At 40.7% G+C, this 22614-nt stretch overlaps 1 protein-coding gene across 1 annotated transcript; it reads right to left on the bottom strand.

Moving 5' to 3' along the window:
* Positions 1-518: 518 nt before the first annotated feature.
* Positions 519-22413, bottom strand: dipk1c (divergent protein kinase domain 1C). The gene is made up of 4 exons (XM_014180634.2): positions 21597-22413; positions 5196-5879; positions 2442-2606; positions 519-1089 (listed from the first exon to the last, which is right to left on the bottom strand). The coding sequence occupies exons 1-4, from the start codon at positions 21810-21812 to the stop codon at positions 829-831; spliced, it is 1326 nt and encodes a 441-aa protein (XP_014036109.1). The 5' UTR covers positions 21813-22413; the 3' UTR covers positions 519-828.
* Positions 22414-22614: the final 201 nt, after the last annotated feature.

Raw genomic sequence — 22614 nt, 5'->3', positions numbered from 1 at the left:
ACAGTAGCTATTACAGTGAAAGAATACCATGCTATTGTTTGAGGAGAGTGCAACATTTTGAACATGAAAAGTTATTAATAAACAAATGAGGCACATTTGGGCAGTCTTGATACAACATTTTGAGCAGAAATGCAATGGTTCATTGGATCAGTCTAAAAACACTGCTTCCATCTAGTGGCCAAAATCTAAATTGCACCTGTTCTGGAATAATACATTCTGGCCTTTCTCTTGCATTTCAAAGATGATGGTACAAAATAACTGTAGATTTTTTCTTTGTATTATCTTTTACCAGATCTATTGTGTTATATTCTCCTACATTCCTTTTACATTTCCACAAACTTCAACAAAAAAAAAGTGTTTCCTTTCAAATGGCACCAAGAATATGCATATCCTTGCTTCAGGGCCTGAGCTACAGGCAGTTAGATTTGGTATGTCATTTTTGGTGGAAATTGAAGAAAAGGGGCGGATCCTTAGTGATCATCATGAGATCATAGTAATAGATCGACTGTACAAAGAGGTTCAAAGAAAGTATCTGCATTTATTTAATGTAAAGATGACTCAAATAAGAACCACTTGCTTGATAGACCACCAATTATTGGCAGATGCTGCAGTTCTACCTCAGAAACTGCAATTGTCTGCTTACTGTAGGTACTAAAGACACATAGTCAGTACTACCACCATCAGTGCATCTTTTGTTACATCAGCAACCAGTATCAGTTTGCAGGAACCACATCACAAAACAACTAGACACTTGAAATAACTCTCATGAAGCCAATATGATTGTTTTCTTCAGTGTATAGTTTTTGTGAGAGTGAACAGTGCAATGTCTCAGAAGTTAAGAGCTGTGTGGGAGTGAATGCCCTCTCCATCTGCGCCCCCACGCTCAGAGGAGGTCCCTTGGTGGAGAAGGCGCGTAAGGAGGTGCAGCAAGCGCTTCTGGACGGCCTGGGGACGCTCCTCGTCCTCTCCCGAGGATGTCTCGGCGCACTCCTGCACTGCCCGCTGGAGGTCCACCTGGAGGGGGAGGCCCGCCTTGGCGCCCAGCAGCGTGGGAGAGAACCAGGGCCTGAAGATCTTCTGACAGATCACCTGTCCAGAGCAGAAGAGAGGGGGGAGAGAAGAGGGGATGACAGTCCAGAGAGGAGCAAAGAAATGAGGAGAGAAGAGGGGGTGAGTCAGAGACCCAAGAGGAAAGGAGGAAGGGGGGTAACAGAGAGGAGAGAGAAGAGGAGGGGACAGTCAGAAACACAAGGAAAGTGGGGGAAGGGGGATGACAGAAGTGGACAGTCAGAGAGGAGAAGAAAGAGGGGTGGACAAGAGAAAAGGGGAGGGGGGTTGGTCATTGTGAGAGTAACCTACTGTTCCTTAGTTCTTATTTCATTATCACCGGGGCCATCATCAGTCATATTCTTATTACACGCCTGTTTGAAGGGGACGAGAGCCCCCGAGACACAAATCGTCTCCTTGACCCCCGCAATCGTTTAAAGACAAAGCCACCATTGTCTCCTGGATGGCAGGCAGTACAATGGAGAGGTAGGGGTCAGCGAGGGTCGCGATAAGTGATCAGGAGCGGAGGAAAGGTATCATTCGCAGCAGCCACCTGTGGCCTTGAGGTGGACCTGATGTCATCACATATGCGACATTGTCTGGGAGCTCTCCGCTTCTCCAGGGCATCCGGCAGTATGAGTGCCGACAGTATTTCAACTTATCAATTGGATGCATATTATGTCAAAGACTAGGTATTGACAAGGGTGACAACATGTTCCGGATTGTGTGGGACCGTGCCACATTTTGGCCTTTTGTCCAACCAAACAATCATATCCCATATCAACAAATTCAAACACCACTAATTTACCAAAAAGTTTAATTTGTCCACTATTTCTCAGACATTCCAACCTGTCTCTTTTGCAGTCATGTTGCGCTTTTGTACTGCATTGCGTCTTAGGCCGGGTTTCAAACTGATCGCGGATTTGAACAATGTGCCATTGAAAGGTCAACATATGCAGTATTCACTGTGAATATAGTCTCTCCAAACGCGGAAACAGCATTTCAAATACTGACAAAACACGATCGTATTGAATCCCGGGCCGTAAAGGTGATTTCTGCTTAAGCGGACATCTGCTGTGTTTACAGCGAAAGTGATTTCTTCTGTGTTTACAGCGAAAGTGGGAAATAGTCTCTTGAGGTCTTATCTATCTTAGGTTGGTTCTTGTATTATAATCATGCACTGAAATTCCATAGTGTTATCATAAGCAATTAACATTCCTTGAAGCGCTCAACTACACATTCATAACTAAAAATAATTAAAAGTTGAGTGCTCCAGTACAGCTCTTCAGAGGAGCAACCAACCGAAGAATTGAATAACTTACTTAATGGTGAGATGTAGAGTGAGTTGAAAATAATATGGAATCACGTTCATATTTCGATGCAATCACACTTACCTGCAGGTTGCTATTCCTCCGCTTTGAGCTGCACTTGTTCGTCTTCATGTTGCATTTCGAGATGCAGTCAAAGAAGTTGCAGTCGTCGTCATTAGTGCAGTTCTGCTCGAGGATGTCTCGCATTTTGGGCTCGAAGAAAGCCATGTCCACATCTATAGCCACCACCTGCACAACAGCACAGAGAGGGGGAGTAAGTGCCGGAGTCTGATCGAGTTGCATTGCTGCCAACTTCGGAACTCACATTGACCCCAGAGGCAAGGGTTTAATAGCCGTATGAATCAATCAAATGTATTTTATCTTTATCTTCACTTACGTTCACTACTTTCAGTCTTACTTTCCCCCTTTCATCTATCTCCCTATACCTTCACCACTTGTTCTTTTTTATTTTTTAAGCAAAAATAATAAATCAAAATAACCACATTGCAACTATTCCTGTGGGAGATATTTTGAATCTCATTGACATGGAATTATACAGTAAAAAAAAAGATATACATTTTCACACATGCTGTTGTTTAAGGGCGTTGGGATGCTGTTTCATCTGTATGGCTTGTTATAATCGTCCTCTTTGCTTAAGTGATGGCCCGTGAAGGAATAACTCCACTGCAGCACTTCATGTCAGTTACAGCTGATTTGTAGCAAACATGTCAGAACACCCAAAAAATAAGTCACTGTCGAATTCTGAAAGGTAGAAAGAATCTTAAGGGCTCTATTCAATCCGTATCGCGGAAGTTGAGCTTCATAGCGTGATTGACAATTAAAGGCAACGTTCTAGTGGTTGCATTCACGGTATGTTGGCTCAATCGGAAATGACCTTCACATTTCTAGTGTGCAATCTGTAACGCTTCAGCGATACAGACTGAATAGAGCCCTTAGTGATCAGTGAAAATAAGAGATGGTATTCTCGACATTGCTCTTCACTCACCCATCATGTCCAGCCAAATCAGCATAGCACTTTAAGGAGCTGTAGATCTGACAGATATGATAATAATTGGTATCCTTTCTATGTATCACTTACCACTGCTAATGCAACGACGCAAGCCAACCAAATATATACTCCCAATACACTTTTAATATACAATATAGCCCCTATACTGTATACCCCCCCAACATTTAATATACTGTACACAATACACCCTTTCAATATACCCCCCAGTATATAACAGAGAATACCTTTCCTCTGTTTATTATCACATGAGAAAACGAAATAAGGGATCAGCTGCACGGTAAAAAACAAAGTATCACCTGGAGCTATATACATGTACTTTTGAAATAAAAAGAAAGGAGGGATTGAAAGGATACTTTTTTTGACGACGCAGCAGCCGAAACGTAGACAATAACAAGTCTCCTTTGGACTCCTCTCCTTTCTCCTGGTCTTTGTCCACACTATCAAATGAGCTCACGGTTTATGTAAACCATAATAGGGACGAGAATATTATATTTTTACTTCAAACATCTTTTTACTTTCTATGCTGTCGATAAAGTGTAAACTTACCCGCAATTACACAGAGAAAAAAAACATCAGAACATTCACAAGTCAAATAAAAGCTTCCATCTTTCTTTTTTTTCTTGCATGTTTTTTTTTTTGTTTTACTTCAAAAGGTAATTTGGGTTTTGGCATGCTAACTGTTATGCAACCTAAATGATGTCCTTATAACAATGGTTATCTCATCGAGGGCCTCATCAAACTAATGTTCTCCAGTTTCGGATGCCGCCGCCAACATGAGCAATTGGTGTACAGCAACTTAAGCCAAGTTGAATGAAAATATAAATAAATTTACTCACTCTAAAGATAATACATATGTTTTACATTGATTGCTCAAACAGCTTATTCTTTATGGCCCTGGCAAGTTTCTCAAATTTCTATGGAAATCAAATGAAAATGGTTTGTAATACCCTCTATTGTAACACTATGCTTTTGTGTTAATGAGGTTCGCTTTTTATTCCCCTTGTCTCATCTAGGCTACTCAGAAAGAATTATTTTGGATATCTGTCTATGCTTTGAATCACCCATCAGCAGAAATAAAACATGTTTTGTACTGATTATTGACACACTGATGGCACAATTGGGGTACAAAAATGCAACGTGAGGTGTATATGCACCTTGCTCTCAGTCCTTCATAGGTCAGAGTCAGCCAAAGATGCATAGGTTTCAAACAGAGAAACTCAGGTGAAACTCAGACAAACTTATATCATTGAATGCATAGGGGGTGTCCCCAACAACCATATTTAAATACATCCTATTCCTCAGTGTGTTGCCTGGATCATGGGCTTCCTCCATGTTAAAAAGCAACGTAATATAATTGTGAAAAATGGCACAACCGGCTGTTTTTTTCCTTGTGGGAAACAATTAAACAACTTGGAGCCTCATCATTCTTCAGATGGCGCGTTGTTCTCATCAAACGGTTTGCACTCTGCGGATGAATGTCCTGCAGTATTGCACGGATTAATTAATTACTGTTTTACTATGAAAAAAGGGAGCTAAATCTGACCTTTTCTTGTTTACAGAGAAAGAATCTGAACTCCCCAACTAAAGAGAAGCAGATCTCAGATCTGTGAGGGGTACCCAGCAGCCGCTCTGGGACAGTTTTAATGACAGGTATCTCTCCAAATGAGCCTTCCATGCTGTTTTAGCGTTCTTGTGTGAAAGAGTCAGCAACTTATTGCTTTGAAGCATGTGCGTGTGTGTCTATGAGTGTACTCTGTGTGTGAGTGTGTTCGTATGTGTGTGTATGTGTGCAAACGTGGTCAGCTCACCGTAAGGTCCTTCCGGATGGCAAAGTTCTCTGGTTTGATGTCGCACAGGTGGAGGCGGTGCGAGAAGTCATTGTCGAAGCGCCACGCCATGTCCAGGAAGCTGAGGGCGATGCGGTGCACCATGTCCCTCGCCGTCCATGGGCCCGCCGATACCTCCTCCAGAGAGAATATGTTCTGGTCCCAGGCGTGGCCCGCCGACAAGTACTCAACGGCGTAGAAGTGTCCGCAGGAACCCAGCACCTTGGCCACGTGGCGGCTGAGGTCCTGCAGCACCCTCAGGAAGACGTACTCCTCCTGCTGGAGCAGGGACCAAAGCGATGCCAGCTCTGCCCGCGAGTAGGGCCGCCCACGCTCCCTCAGCCTCTGGCCCCACAGCGGTGGCAGCGAGGCGTTGCCACCCATGTCCAGCCCCAGGGAGTTCCTGATCTCCAGGGTGGCATAGAAGACCACGTCCAGGGGAGCGAGCTCCTCGGCCGGGTCCTGGTACTCCAGGAGGCCCAGGCTTTCGTAGGAGGAGAAGTTCTCCAGCTTGGACTTGAGCACCACGGGAGTGCCACGCCACCGAGCCTCGATCACCTTCTTGCCATTCTCGTAGTAGAGGCAGCGCTTGTACTCCACCTGACCGCTCACGCACAGGTCCTCGCACAGGTCACCAGTCAGGGCACCCTCGCGGTACTCTTCACACTGGGACAGACAGAGACACACACAGACAAAATCAAATTATTTTTGGTGTACATAGTAAGGTTGTCATGGCAGAGTCACAAAACATTGTTGTTGTTTTTTTGCAAATCTTTTTTTTCTAAAATGATGAGGCACCAACATTTTTGCAGGAAACCACATTTATTTGTGAACAGCAGATTTGAAAAATGTGATTTGTAGTCCATGTCTCATCCTAATAAGGGAATGGCACTATATTGTTGTGCTACTGAAATGAAAATGGACAATCCTGTACAAGGCAGTATATTTTCTGAAAATGTTTCAGTTGATGGTGAATTAAATTACATCCCACTACACTACAGTTTCGCCCTCTATTTAACCTGCTTTTTATGTCTCCGATTCGCGAGCTAATGTGATTGTTGTACGTCTCAGTGCATAGATGTACATCCAGAGGTTGGAAATGATTACTGTTCCTAGGAGGATTACATAGAAACTCCCTCTCTGTCTACATTCCAAAGTCAACAGCTGTCATCTTGATTCTCTCAAGATTTCAGCGAGATGCCTAATAGCCTTGACTGGGTGGCATGGCATTAACACGTTAGCCATAGTTTTGTTTCTCTTATCACCATCCCTCACAAATGTTTATTGGTCTTTCCACACCCTTTCCTCTCTAGGCTTGTAGGCTTGCATTGAAATTGCAAGCCTATAAGCATAGGTCATACAGTGAGGGAAAAAAGTATTTGATCCCCTGCTGATTTTGTACATTTGCCCACTGACAAAGAAATTATCAGTCTATAATTTTAATGGTAGGTTTATTTGAACAGTGAGAGACAGAATAACAACAAAAAATCCAGAAAAACACATGTCAAAAATGTTATAAATTGATTTGCATTTTAATGAGGGAAATAAGTATTTGACTCCCTGTCAATCAGAAAGATTTCTGGCTCCCAGGTGTCTTTTATACAGGTAGCGAGCTGAGATTAGGAGCACACTCTTAAAGGGAGTGCTCCTAATCTCAGCTTGTTACCTGTATAAAGGACACCTGTCCACAGAAGCAATCAATCAATCAGATTCCAAACTCTCCACCATGGCCAAGACCAAAGAGCTCTCCAAGGATGTCAGGGACAAGATTGTGGACCTACACAAGGCTGGAATGGGCTACAAGACCATCGCCAAGCAGCTTGGTGAGAAGGTGACAACAGTTGGTGCGATTATTCACAAATGGAAGAAACACAAAAGAACTGTCAATCTCCCTCGGCCTGGGGCTCCATGCAAGATCTCACCTCGTGGAGTTGCAATGATCATGAGAACGGTGAGGAATCAGCCCAGAACTACACGGGAGGATCTTGTCAATGATCTCAAGGCAGCTGGGACCATAGTCACCAAGAAAACAATTGGTAACACACCGCATCAAAGGGACGATGGACGGGGCCATGTACCGTCAAATCTTGGGTGAGAACCTCCTTCCCTCAGCCAGGGCATTGAAAATGGGTCGTGGATGGGTATTCCAGCATGACAATGACCCAAAACACACGGCCAAGGCAACAAAGGAGTGGCTCAAGAAGAAGCACATTAAGGTCCTGGAGTGGCCTAGCCAGTCTCCAGACCTTAATCCCATAGAAAATCTGTGGAGGGAGCTGAAGGTTCGAGTTGCCAAACGTCAGCCTCGAAACCTTAATGACTTGGAGAAGATCTGCAAAGATGAGTGGGACAGAAAATCCCTCCTGAGATGTGTGCAAACCAGGTGGCCAACTACAAGAAACGTCTGACCTCTGTGATTGCCAACAAGGGTTTAGCCACCAAGTACTAAGTCATGTTTTGCAGAGGCGTCAAATACTTATTTCCCTCATTAAAATGCTAATCAATTTATAACATTTTTGACAGGCGTTTTTCTGGATTTTTGTTGTTGTTATTCTGTCTCTCACTGTTCAAATAAACCTACCACTAAAATTATAGAATGATCATTTCTTTGTCAGTGGGCAAACGTACAAAATCAGCAGGGGATCAACCACTTTTTTCCCTCACTGTACTTCACATGCACACAATGTAGTGACACATTGAAGTGAATTAATTGGTAAAATAACGTGTAGTTACATGTAATTCAACAGTAACTTCACTGATAATAATTGAAAACTGTGGTTGTGGACTATTTATTTTCATTACAATTTAGTGATTGTTTTATGTTCATTGCAGATGTGTTACAAAAATCATTAACATAACAACAACTTCTAGTTAAGTGTGGTCCATGTGGCATAATCATATGTACACTACCGGTCAAACATTTTAGAACACCTGCTCATTCAAGGGTTTTTCTTTATTTTTACTATTTTCTACATTGTAGAAGAAGAAAAAACTATGCAATAACACATAACACAAGCGTGTGCAAAGCTGTCATCAAGGCAAAGGGTGGCTATTTGAAGAATCTAAAATCTAAAATATATTTTGATTTGTTTAACACTTTTTTTGGTTACTATATGATTCCATATGTGTTATTTCATCGTTTAGATGTCTTCACTATTACAATGAGGAAATTGTAAAAATAAAGAAAAACCCTTGAATGAGTAGGTGTTCTAAAACTTTTGACCAGTAGTGTATATTTCACAAAATAAATGAAAAAGAGTTAACAGTATTCTCATCCTTCTCTGCTGGGCTTGTGCCTGATATTGAGTCTCATACTATGGTTGTATTGGCAGACTTTCCTGCTCTCCAACTTTGCTATCTGTTAGGCTGGGTGACAACACAAATGAAAGTGGCCTGTCTTGAGCTGTATCACATAGTTTGATGGTCATTGCAGCCATCTGAAAGGCCTAAGTGTCCTCCCCTTATCTCCAGAGGGCTGAACTCAGAGACCCCTGCAATTATTCTGAGGCCCCTAATGCACCCCTGCTATCTCTCGGCCTCGTGTAGGCTAACCGGTGCCGTGGCCATAATATCCCAGCCTAGGCATCTAGCCCAGGCTGAATCGTGTATTTTCTTTCTGTTTTTCCTTCTATGCAAGGCATCCAAGTTCCACACATCCATTTTAATTCCCTGGATTTCCTGGGACATGCATAATTTCAGACTGCAGCCGTGTTTAGCTTCTGTTTGTATGTAAACATTCCCACTGTGGTGTTTGGGTTTTGCTTGCATTTGTATAAGCATTGGAGTTTACAATGTACATATAATTGCTTTGTGGCGAAACAATGGCTTCAGCTATAGTTACACGTCATACTGTCAGATGTGGATATGTACAGAGAAGCCAAAATACAGTACAAGAGTTAAAGTCAATAAATAGCCCTGCTGACGCCCACAGCATGTTTGTTTGGCATTTCAAACTCTAGCTAATGACGTGAATAAGTGGGCCCAGGGAAACAATACACTCCAGACTTTGAAATAGTCCAAGTCATTAATGAACCTTCGGTTAACCAGCCAAGTCACATCATCATGATTACAGGGTCGAAAAAGCAACAACAAAAAAATTTGCAGGTGTTTGCTTTCTATACTTTTCCACCTTTTACATTTTATGTCTTGAAATCCCCAAAAATGCAATGAACAAAGCAAACATTTATTGGCCATCAATCAGAATCAGGGAAATCGCTGCTGGCTGGGCAAAGCCCAAACTCCATCTCTGGGGCACATTCCATATACTAAAGTCCAAATACATAGACCTTAAAAGGTCCAACAAAAGCTAATCATATTAATTTTTTATTTAGCCCAATGGCAAGGTTTACTAAAGCGTCTGCACCACTGCAAAGATTGGTCCACTTTCCTATTATAAAATATTTGCCTTTTAATTGCACCATTTATGTTTTATTCCTATTCTATGACTGGGATTCAATCAAACAGACAAAGTTCACAAACTGCTGCCTGTTTACACACACTTCTTATTCTGAAAACTGAAGCCATCTACCTATGAAGAGAATCTACGTGGAAGTGGCAGTATAGGTTTTACAGTACTCACCATTCTGTAATCTTATTAGCTAATGGGTAAGGGAGCTAAATAACACAATGTCCGTTAGAATTTATGTAACAACAAACTAATCCCTCAGAATTACATAAGTTCAATGCATGTGTCATAAATATGGTTAGTTTCCTGTTATTAAAAGCGTACTTATTTTGTATCATTATTGTAAATGGATGAACTGTAGTGGCTTCAGTTCACACGACAGTTCACAAGTTTCACACAAGAAAAGTGCAGTGGACCAGTGTGCTGTGGTCCGTTGAGCGGAGCGCAGTCTGGCCCAAGCACTGGTCAGAGTCGGCATGTCTGGAATGTCCTACAACAGTGGCCTTAGCTCTACTAAGATTTCTCTCACTGGAAAAATTTGTCTGAAAACAAAGACATGCTCAAATACGTCCAGAGAAGACCTTTTGTTCCCCATAATTCGACAGACAATCGTTTAAATATATACATTGTAGCCTAGATTATATACATTTGGCTCGATTTGCTAAGCGGGAACAATGTGATAATTATTTGGACTCACTCACAGCCAATGTAAGCCAGTACTGTAAATCATCAAGCCATAATTGCTCTTATTGTGTGGAGTGTGAATGTGGGGTGGACTTCATTGTGTTTATTCATTTTAAATTTACATTTACATTACATTTAAGTGAAGAGGAACAATAAATACATTCATTTTGAGGGCACTGAGAGGGTGGCCTGTTTTATCGAGAAGTCCAGTTCACTGGAAGTACTAGTATCCCATAATTATGTATGCATGCACTATACACAACTTCATTGCTGCTTATTTGGAAACTAAACCCCTTTATTCAGTAGCCTAGTGTTGCATGATCTGATCGTTTAGCTGTGGGATTCAAGCACTCGTCATATTGTTTTTAATCTCAAACAGCTGGTTTACTAGCACATAATAAAAAACAAAAAGTTACCACATAAAAATATAATATAACATTAATATAATGTATGACCTGTTCCATCTCCATAGGAGAAACCATTAATACCCCTTGACTTATTCCACATTTTGTTGTGTTACAGCCTGAACCCAAAATGGATTAAATAGATTTTTCCGCTCAACCATCTACACACAATACCCAATACATAATGACAAAGTGACATGTTTTTTGATATTTTTGCAAATGTATTGAACATTTATTAATTTACATAAGTATTCACACCCCTGAGTCAATACTTAGTAGAAGTATCTTTGGCAGCGAATAGCTGTGAGTCTTTCTGGGTAAGTCTCTAAGAGCTTTACACACCTGGATTGTGCAACATTTGCCCATAATTCTTTTAAGAATACTTCAAGTTCTGTCAAATTGGTTGTTGATCATTGCTAGCCAACCATTTTCAGGTCTTGCCATAGTTTTAGAAGTAGATTTAAGTCAAAACTGTAACTCAGCCACTCAGGAACATTTACTGTCATCTTGGTAAGCAACTCCAGTGTAGATTTGGTCTAATGTTTTAGGTTGTCTTGCTGAGAATTGAATTCAACACCCAGTGTGTAATGATGGGGCGGTGAGTCGGAAGCAGGTGCAGGTGAAACGTTTTAATAAAACAACAAAACCAAGAACATGACACTAACATAAGGCAGTCCGCCGATACACAAGAACAATACCAACTGGTGAGTGAACCTGGGAGAGTGACATACGTATAAAGGGGAGGAAATGATGATTGTAATGGAGTCCAGGTGTGAATCATAATGATTCACATGTGCGCGTAATGATGAGCCAGGTGTGTGTAATGATGAATCCCAGGACCGGTGGTTAGTACTCTGGCGACGTCGTACGCCGGAGGGGAGGAACAGGAGCAGGCGTGACACAGTGTCTGGTGTAAAGCAGACTGAACCAGGATTTCTTCTAGGATTTTTCCTGTGCTTAGCTCAATTACGTTTATTTTTTATCCTGAAAAACTCTCCAGTCCTTAACGATTAAAAGCATACCCATGACATGATGCAGCCACCACTATACTTGAAAATATGGAGAGTGGTACTCAGTAATGTGTTGTATTGGATTTGCCCCAAACATAACATATTCAGGACAAAAAGTTAATGACACATTTTTTTGACACACTTTTTGCAGTATTACTTTAGTGCCTTATTGCAAACAGGATGCATGTTTTGGAATATTTGATATCTGTACATCTTTTTTCTTTTTATTCTGTCTATTAGGTTAGTATTGTGGAGTAACTGCAATGCTGTTGATCCATCCTCAGTTTTCTCCTATAATAGCCAGAACTCTCTGTAACTGTTTTAAATTCACCAGTTTCCTTCGTCTCCGTCAACTGAGTTAGGAAGAACGCCTGTATCTTTGTCGTGACTGGGTATATTGATACACCATCCACAGTGGAATGAATAACTTCACCATGTTCAAAGGGATGTTCAATGTCTGCTTTTCTTTTTTTTACCCATCTACCAATAAGTACCCTTCTTTGCGAGGCATTGGAAAACCTCCCTGGTCTTTGTGGTTGAATCTGTGTTTGAAATTCACTGCTTGACTACGGGACCTTACAGATAATTGCATGTGTGCGGTACAGAGAAGAAGTAGTCATTAAAAAATCATGTTAAACACTGTTATTGCACACAGAGTGAGTCCATGCAACTTATTATGTGACTTGCTCAGCACATTTTTACTCCTGAACTTATTTAGGCTTGCCATAACAAAGAGGTTGAATAGTTATTGACTTAAGACATTTCAGGTTTTAATTAGTAACATTTTCAAAAAACATTATTCCACTTTGACATTATGGAGTATTGTGTGTAAGCCAGTACAGAAAAATCACAATATAATCAATATTAAATTCAGGCTGTAACACAACAAAATGTGGAATTATCACAATATTTTTAACCAATCATATTATTCACAATGGCATGGTATAAAAGGAACACAATAGCATATTTACAGTTACTTTACAGATGGCACAATGTATAACGTATACTTTTTTAAAACAGTAGCCTCCTGTAATTATCCTATGAAACACAACCATCATTAGAATTCACATTGAAGTGGCCTTGGCAGCACTCCCTATCTCCAGGCATTGCCATCTGTGCCTGGTTAAATGCATAAATAAAGAATAAAATAGCCAAGCTGTAGTGTAAGCCCTGGAGCAGAAAGCTATTAAGGTGTGCAGTAAAAATCTTAAGGGGTTTGTTCAACTGGCAAAGGCTGCCAAAAGACCTCCGAAAAGATGGCACCACTGTTTAAAAAGAGGACTCACAACATAGCCTTTTGAATGGGATCCTTTAAGGTTTAGTTTGTTAATTTAGCATTCGGATAGATGTAGGATCTTAATTTGTGCCAGTTTGCTAGAGCAGTAAAATAATCCTGTAGCAACAGGACATTTTAATTATTAGGTGGATTATAATGAATGGACATTTTTGCGGGGGTTGATACATTTTTCTTAAGGGAAAATCAAGTCTGACATTTCTAAGTGGGAAATACAAACCGCAGATGCCTTTTTAAACCTCAAATACACTACACGTTCAAAATGTCCTGCATTGCAGGAAAGTTGTCCTGAAACAGGGTGATCAAATTAAGATCCTACATCAGAACCTGAAAACTTTAATATATCTAGTACTGTCTATTACATACAGTAGCACAATTAGGGGTGGGGTGGTGTTGTGGGTCTTTATATGGTTATGTGGTTAGATAAGAAAACACGCATTCCAAAGTGTTTTTTAGGTTATATTCAAATTGAAGTTCACATTTGTCTAAATTTTTTGTTGTTGTTTTGTTCCCCTTTGTCTGTTATCACTATGGATGAGAAAAGAGATTTCTTGGATATTGCAACTTGACAAACAAATATGACTGTACCTGAGGAAATCCTCAGAGGATGTTACCGTTCTTTGATTATTCCGACTGAACGCCTCACAGATAGACAATAGTCCTGAACACATCCAGACGCTTTCATGTCTGCTCCGGGCTTGGAAGCACAGCTACGTGATGCTATCTAAACCACAAAGTCCCTATTGCAAGCTGAGAAGTGATGAAATGAGTGTATATGCCCCCTTACCAATGTGAGAAGTTGTTCCAAGCTGTAGATATGCTTAACTGCACATCAAGAAACCGTAGCAAACCATAGCAATATTGGGTCAATGTTAGTCCCTGTATATACAGTTGAAGTTGGAAGTTTACATACACCTTAGCCAAATACATTTATCTCAGTTCTTCACAATCCTTGACATTTAATCCTACTAAAAATTGCCTGTCTTACGTCAGTTAGGATCACCACTTTATTTTAAGAATGTGAAATGTCAGAATAATAGTAGAGAGAATGATTTATTCAGATGTTATTTCTTTCATCACATTCCCAGTGGGTCAGAAGTTTACATGCACTCAATTAGTATTTAGTAGCATTGCCTTTAAATTGTTTAACTTGGGTCAAACGTTTCAGGTAGCCTTCCGCAATCTTCCCACAATAAGTTGGGTCAATTTTGGCCCATTCTTCCTGACAGAGCTAGTGTAACTGAGACAGGTTTGTAAGGCCTCCTTGCTCGCACATGCTTTTTCAGTTCTGACCACAAATTGTCTATAGGATTGAGGTCAGGGCTTTGTGATGGCCACTCCAATACCTTGACTTGGTTGTCCTTAAGCCATTTTTCCACAACTTTGGAAGTATGCTTGGGGTCATTGTCTATTTGGATGACCCATTTGTGACCAAGCTTTAACTTCCTGACTGATGTCTTGAGATGTTGCTTCAATATATCCACGTAATTTTCCTGCCTCATGATGCTATTTATTTTGTGAAGTGCACCAGTCCCTCCTGCAGCAAAGCACCCCCACAACATGATGCTGCTGTAACCGATGTGAAATGGCTAGTTAGTTAGCGGTGGTGCGCGCTAATAGCGTTTCAATCGGTGACGTCACTCGCTCTGAGACTTGAAGTAGGGTTGCCCCTTGCGTTGCAAGGGCCGTGGCTCTTGTGGCGCGATGGGTAACGATGCTTCGGTGGGTGTCAGTTGTTGATGTGTGCAAGGGTCCTTGGTTCGAGCCCGGGTTGAGGCGAAGAGAGGGACGGAACCTACACTGTTACATTGGTGCCGTGACCCGGATCGTTGGTTGCTGCGGAAAAGGAGGAGGTCAAAGGGGGGGTGAGTGTAACCAATGTGAAATGGCTAGTTAGTTAGCGGTGGTGCGCGCTAATAGCGTTTCAATCGGTGACGTCACTCGCTCTGAGACTTGAAGTAGGGTTGCCCCTTGCGTTGCAAGGGCCGTGGCTCTTGTGGCGCGATGGGTAACGATGCTTCGGTGGGTGTCAGTTGTTGATGTGTGCAAGGGTCCCTGGTTCGAGCCCGGGTTGAGGCGAAGAGAGGGACGGAACCTACACTGTTACACTGCCACCACTGTGCTTCACGGTTGGGATGATGTTCTTCGGCTTGCAAGCCTCTCCCTTTTTCCTCCAAACATAACGATGGTCATTATGGCCAAACAGTTCTATTTTTGTTTCATCAGACCAGAGGACAATTCTCAAAAAAGTATGATCTTTGTCCCCATGTGCAGTTGCAAACCGTAGTCTGGCTTTTTATGGCAGTTTTGGAGCAGTTGCTTCTTCCTTGCTGAGCGGCCTTTCAGGTTATGTCGATATAGGACTCGTTTTACTGTAGATATAGATACTTTTGTACCTGTTTCCTCCAGCATCTCCACAAGGTCCTTTGCTGTTGTTCTGGGATTGATTTGCACTTTTCACACCAAAGTACGTTCATTTCTAGGAGACAGAACTCGTCTCCTTCCTGAGCAGCATGACAGCTGCATGGTCCCATGGTGTTTATGCTTGCGTAATATTGTTTGTACAGATGAACGTGGTACCTTCAGGAGTTTTGACATTACTCCCAAGGATGAACCAGACTGGTGGAGGTCTACAATTATTTTTCTGATGTCTTGGCTGATATCTTTTGATTTTCCCATGATGTCAAGCAAAGACGCACTGAGTTTGAAGGTAGGCCTTGAAATACATCCACAGGTACACCTCCAATTGACTAACATTATGTCAATTAACCCATCACAGGCTTCTAAAGCCATGACATCATTTTCTGGAATTTTCCAAGCTGTTTAAAGGCACAGTCAACTTAGTGTATGTAAACTTCTGACCCACTGGAATTGTGATACAGTGAATTATAAGTGAAATAATCTGTCTGTAAACAATTGTTGGAGAAATGACTTGTGTCATGCACAAAGTAGATGTCCTAAGTGACTTGCCAAAACTATAGTTTGGTAACAAGAAATTTCTGGAGTGGTTGAAAAACGAGTTTTAATGACTCCAACCTAAGTGCATGTAAGCTTCTGACTTCAACTGTATCATCAGGATATTGGGCATTTCCATCAAAGTCCACTCACAAAGTTACCTGCTGCCTTCACTGTGTGTGGTTTTAGTAATAGGTTCACAAGGTATCAGTGTGATAGTTTTCATCTAGTAGCTTAGTTAAAAATACCCTTAACTGTTAAAATTATATACAATTTAGTTACAATCCTCAGTGGTCGCCTCAAGCCACATATACATATACATATATATATATATATATATATATATATATATATATATATATATACACATATACATATATATATACATATATATATACATATACATATATATACATACATATATATATAGCCTCCCTTGCAATGAAATGTAGATTGAAAGCTAAATAATCTATAGGCCATGATGAAATGTCACTTAAAAATGTAAAAATCTACACACGCCTAGCTTTAACATGTTTTTATCTGTACATTTTACCAGAATGTACTCAGAGTAAATACTGAGTACTGTGTGTGTGTATATAATATGAATAGTATGATTGTGTTGTAACTAATGCAAACAAATAATGATGAATGTAATCAGACAGAACAGGAACTTTGTCTGAATAGGAATATAGACTCAGACAGAAAATGCAGAGTTGGGGTGTTTTTACTTGCGTCCTACCTTGGCCGACATTGCTGACCAGTAAATCATTGGTCAGTTTGACCCTAAAGAGTGGGATACTTTTTGAGGTTGGCCAACATAAGGCCCTGCAACAAAGCCAAAACCAGAAACGACTGACTGATGGCCTGTTGCAAAAGCAACCACTATTTGCCTATTTTGTGCTCATTTCTTGTCTCGCCACATGATATATTAGACTGGCTGCATAATTTCAAAGCATGTTTGGTGTTATTTAGGAAGTTGGCAGAGTAAGTGTTGAAGGGAGACAATGGGTTACCTGCATTTAATCATAATACGAAATCTAGCTATTATTACCTTGTGTATTTTGTTTGTTCAGGCTTCCCTATCAAAATGTTTTGCGCAATGTTCATTGGGATTTAATAATGTAGCAATGCAATAAGCAATTGGTACTTAAGTGTTTGCCCTTACCACATTTTGTATTTTTTTGTCATTAAAGCAAATGTATTTAAAATGAGAACAGAAATATCTAATTTACATAAGTATTCACACACTTGAGTAAATAAATGTTAGAATCAACTATGGCAGTGATTACAGCTGAGAGTCATTCTGGGTAAGTCTCCAAGAGATTTGCAAACCTGGATGTAAAATATTTGAACATTATTCTTTTTCAATTCTTTAACCTGTCAATATGTTTGTTGAGCATTGCTTGACAGCCATTATCAAGTCTTGCCATAGAATTTCAAGCCGATTTAAGTCAAAACTATAACTAGGCCACTCAGGAACATTCAATGTCATCTTGGTAAGCAACTCCAGTGTATATTTGGCCTTGTGTTTTAGGTTATTGTCCTGCTGAAAGGTGAATTCTTCTCCCAGTGTCTGTTAGAAAGCAGACTGAACCAAGTTTTCCTCTAGGATTTTGCCTGTGCTTAGCTCATTACGTTTCTTTTTATCCTAAAAAACTCCCCAGTCCTTGCTGATGACAAGCATACCCATAACATGATGCAGCCACCACCATGCTTGAAAATATGAAGAATGGTAACCAGTTATGTGTTGGATTTGCCCCAAATATAAGGCTTTGTATTCGGGCAACACAATCTCACACTCAATTCGTGCAAATATATACAAAAAGGTATTTCTGCAGATGGTGTGTAATACACTGCATTTCTTTGTGTCCCACATTTATATATATACATTTATTTATATATATATATATATATATATATATATATAAAAATTAACAACTCAGTATTGTTAATCAACCAGGTTGTCAACAAAATACTTATAATAAAATAGTAGCCTTACTTTGGGATACTAGTGCGATGTCGGATTTTATGAGGGTTGCATTTATTGGGGAATTGGGATTCATTTTCATGATGGGAAATTCATTAATCAATTAATGTGGAGACACAGAAGACCTGCAAAAAAAATCTGTTTGGTTTCAATTCCCTTGGTGCAACTGCATGGTTTTTGCAACTATAATGAGTCTGGACTATGATCAATTAAGCCATATCAATGCAGTTAAACAGATTAATGTAAAATAATGAATTATGTTGGCTTACACTTATGGCACTTCGAAGACCGTTTCATGATGATTATTGCGGTCGTATCGATCATGTTATATACTTAGGCTATTGTAGCAAAGCATATGCCAACATTGTAGGCCTACTGCCTCTGCCCAGAGGCCTACAAGGCTTTCATGTCAACGGCCGTTAGAGCTAATTTTGCCACGTTATGAGCCCTGGTTAGAGTCCCTGTTGCAGCTTTCACTTTCTTCCTCTACATTGGTGGCAGCGTTGGGATCCCGTCCAGCTCACGTCTAGTTATGTGGTATAAAAACATTGTGTTTTTCAACATTGCGTTGGGTGTAATTACATTGATAAATCTAGTGAACAATGGAGAAGCAACAATGGGTGTGACGGATAGAAGTAGTCACTACAGGCGTGATCCAGCCTTATACTAAAGTTGCCTGAAGCTGAATGGAAAGTGCTTAACCCTGAAGAAAATCCTCTGTGACTGTCAAATTTACATAAGTAAACTTACCAGTGTGGACCAAAACAAACACATTCTACACATTTACAAACAGCCTGTTTAAAGTGTTATTACAACCATGATGTCCTTTTGTTACTGAAGCTTATACATCTAATAACCTGACAATGATCCACATCATATGGGTAGACACATAATGTGTGTTACGCGGCAAAACACAACTATCCTTTTTAAGGATGGAAACCAGTAATATCAATCACTGTTGATCCCTCTTGTTCTGATCTGGGGCGGCAGGTAGCCTAGTGGTTAGAGCGTTGGGCCAGTAACCGAAAGCTGACAAGGTAAAAATCTGTCGTTCTGCACCTGAACGAGGCAGTTAACCCACTGTTCCCTGGTAGGCCGTCATTGTAAATAAGAATTTGTTCTTAACTGATTTGCCTAGTTAAATAAAGGTTATACATCTAAAGAGATGGATGTAGGATTTTCTACAGCCTAGAATTTAGGCCTTTCCCAGTCATGAAGAATGAAGCTAGGCCACTCTTGGTATTTACATTTACATTTAAGTCATTTAGCAGACGCTCTTATCCAGAGCGACTCATTGGCGAAGACTGAACTCAAGTTAGGGGTTGTATGTCAGACTCTCCTATATCACTTTGCCCAACATGTTATACCCCAGACTTTGTAAATAACCCCTTTTTAAGCTGATATAACTTGTATCATTATTATAAGGTTGTGAAACCCATAGCCGAATGGCTTCAGACTGAGCATTTCTCACCATTTATTTACGTAGAGCAATTTTTGTTTTATAACAGTCCATTTATTTCCAGTAGAGTGTTGATTAATTATTGCTTTCTTCAGTGGAAATACAGAATATGTATACAAATGCCAAATATATCAAAAGCTAAATCAAGCAGAGATGTATGACTATTTAACCATGTTAATCATTACTGAAAGATGCAAACTACAAACATTTAACCAGTTAAAGGTAATGAATACATGACAACTAGATAACAACTAGAGTTGCTCTCCAGCAACTGAGTTAGGAAGGACACCTGTATCTTTGTAGTTACTGGGTGTATTGATAGGGGATAAGGGATATTCACTGTCTTTTTCATCTATCAATAGGTGCCCTTCTTTGCGAGCCATTGAAAAAACCTCCCTGGTCTTTGTGGTTGAATCTGTTTGAAATTCACTGCTCGACTGAGGGACCTTACAGATAATTGTATGTGTAGGACAGAGATTAAATAGTCATTAAAAACCATGTTACACGCTATTATTGCACACAGAGTGAGTCCATGCAACTTATTATGTGACATGTTAAGCACATTTTTACTCCTGAACTTATTTAGGTTGTTCATAACAAAGGGCTTGAATACTTATTGACTCAAGACATTTCAGCTTTTCATTTTTAATTCATTTGTAAAAAAAAATCGACATTATGGGGTATTGTGTGTAGGCCAGTGACACACAATCTCAATTGAATCCATTTTAAATTTAGGCTGTAACATAACAAATGTGGAAAAAGTCAAGTGGTGTGAATACTTTCTGAAGGCACTGTATATCTGATTGGGCAGATTGTACGCAAATAGGCATAGACAATCAAATATTTCTCCTATTGGATTTTTACCAACTGAACTGTATAAAAGCAACCGTGGTCATAGAACCGTGTCGATTTACTATAGGCACCTGTTTCTACAGCCATGTTTCATATTTGCTCTTGTCATGTTTGTTTGTCACTTTTGTTTAATCTTTTAATTCTACCCTGTGAGTGGAATTCCCTTCAGGAATTTCATCGCACACACAATATTGTGTGTAATCCACTGGTTCAAAGGGAGATTTATGTGAAAACTTTAGAACCAAGAAGTAATCCCAGACAGAATTGCAGTCCACGAAATGCATAGTCCGTGAAACGCCTCTAGGGCTACATAAAGATGCTGGGGTTGAAACATTAGTCGGTTTAATTGGTAGAGAGCATGGCAGCGCAGAGATAATTATGTCTCCTAAGTAAACATTGGGATTGTTTGTGGACTCTGGGCGCATAGAGCAATTGTATTAAAAGGCATAAATATGATAGGCTACATACACACAGCAAATTTTCCAGTGTTTTTTATTTAAATAACACAGCATGTTAAATCAACACAAAGTGTTTTGTCTATATATACCTACCTACCTACCTACATACCTACATACATACATACATACATACATACATACATACATACATACATACATACAACCCAGACCAGACCAGACCAGTGTTAAATTGTGTTCATAAAAAAAAAACATTATGATAAAATGTTCACTTAGGATATCACTTGCTTAAGTCCAAATGCAACAACCATGTCTCTCTCACTAACAAATACAGTCATGGGTGGTAAATCTACAATTTACTCAGAAGGCAAGGAACTCAGCTTTAAAAAAACTATTTGAATAAGGCTTTACACAGAGCAGTGTGTTAATTTAACACTGTTATGGTGTCCTCAGTCTTGACACTTTCAGTGTTGATTTAACACTGTGTTAAAAAAAAAAGATTATAACACTGGCTAATTTCTGTGCAGTAGCCCAGAGGAGGTTAAGAATAAGGGAGGTTTATTGTCTACTACAGCTTAGGAATGCTCTTCAATTGAGTTGTGATTCAGTTGAGTCAATTCAGCTTAATTGCGTGTGTTGGTTGGTGGAATTAAAAAGGTATTTGTCCAAGACAGATTGATTAAATAACTTTACCCTGAGAAAATATTTTGTTTCCAAGTCAGTTTGTTTGGAACAGTCAATATTTGAATATGTGTACTCTACAGTATCTTAACCTGTTATATTATTTTGCTTAGTATGTGGTTTGTGGCATGTTTGTCACACACACACACACACACACACACACTAACCTCAAGTTCAGTGTCAACATCAAAACAGATGCGTAAGCGTGAGCCCTCCATCCCCCGTAGGCTACTCACCACTCTCTGCAGTATCCTCTTGCTCTTGTCATCCGTGCAGTAGTCGGAGAGGATGGTCCGGTGCACAAACACCAAGCCATTGAGGAACACCCAAGTGCCGAACCAGAGCAGGGCGAACACCAGCGTGCTCCTGCGGCATATTTTCAACCCCAGCCACCTGAGCAAACAGCCACCCCGTGATGGACCCGGCCCCATGGTCCTCCGCAACGACCACATCTGTGGACTGCAACCCCCCTCCCACCCCTGGTTAAACTGCTCAGGAGCGAGAGCTAGCTAGCCGGCCCCCTCTCATCCCGCTTGTCTCGCATCTCTGGGATAAGTGGCCGTCTGGTGTTGGGAAGCTGCAGGGCTGCTGGTGAGGGTCTGTGTCCTGCTGGGTACACGTTCCTCTGGTTTACCCTCTCTATCTCTCCCGCCTCTCTGCTTCCCATGGCTGGCTGGCGCTTGTCTGGAGCCCCCCTATGGAATACCCCCGCTCCCCCTTGCAACTTCTGTTGGTTCTCAAACTCACGCGTTTTGCCCCATTCGGTTTTTCTCGTCCTGGGTTGCCTTCCCGGCTCCCAGCTCCTTCCTCTGTGTGTGTCTGTTTTTGTATGCGTGTGTTTTTCTTGAATGAGTGCAGTCAAGTGCTCTGATCGAGAGGCTATGTTTAGTGCATGCACCGTCAGTCCGCTCTTCTATTCTACACTCTTCCTATCAAATTGGAGAGACTCCCATTCAGTTTCCCTCTCCCGTCCTATCTCTACCCTCTATCCCTTATTTCTTTCCCAGTTTCCCTTTCAATCTGTCCCTCTTATCTTGCTCACCCCACATTTCCCCCCTTTCCTCTGCCTCCCGCCCCCTTCTTGTGGACGCGCCTCCTTTTGGTTCGTCTGAACAACTCTCTTTCTTTTAACATTACCACGGCAGCTGGGACAAGACTTGCTGTAGTCTCTGTGCTGCTGTGTCTGTCGAGTGGGCTGCCAATTCTAATTATTATCTCTTTGTGCTTTCTCCTGTGCCACACGTAACAGGCATA

This window comes from Salmo salar, chromosome ssa29 (assembly GCF_905237065.1).
Source record: "Salmo salar chromosome ssa29, Ssal_v3.1, whole genome shotgun sequence".
Classification (NCBI taxonomy): Eukaryota; Metazoa; Chordata; class Actinopteri; order Salmoniformes; family Salmonidae; genus Salmo; species Salmo salar.
The sequence above is the reverse complement of the archived record's forward strand: the minus strand, read 5'-3'. Positions and strand labels throughout refer to the sequence as shown.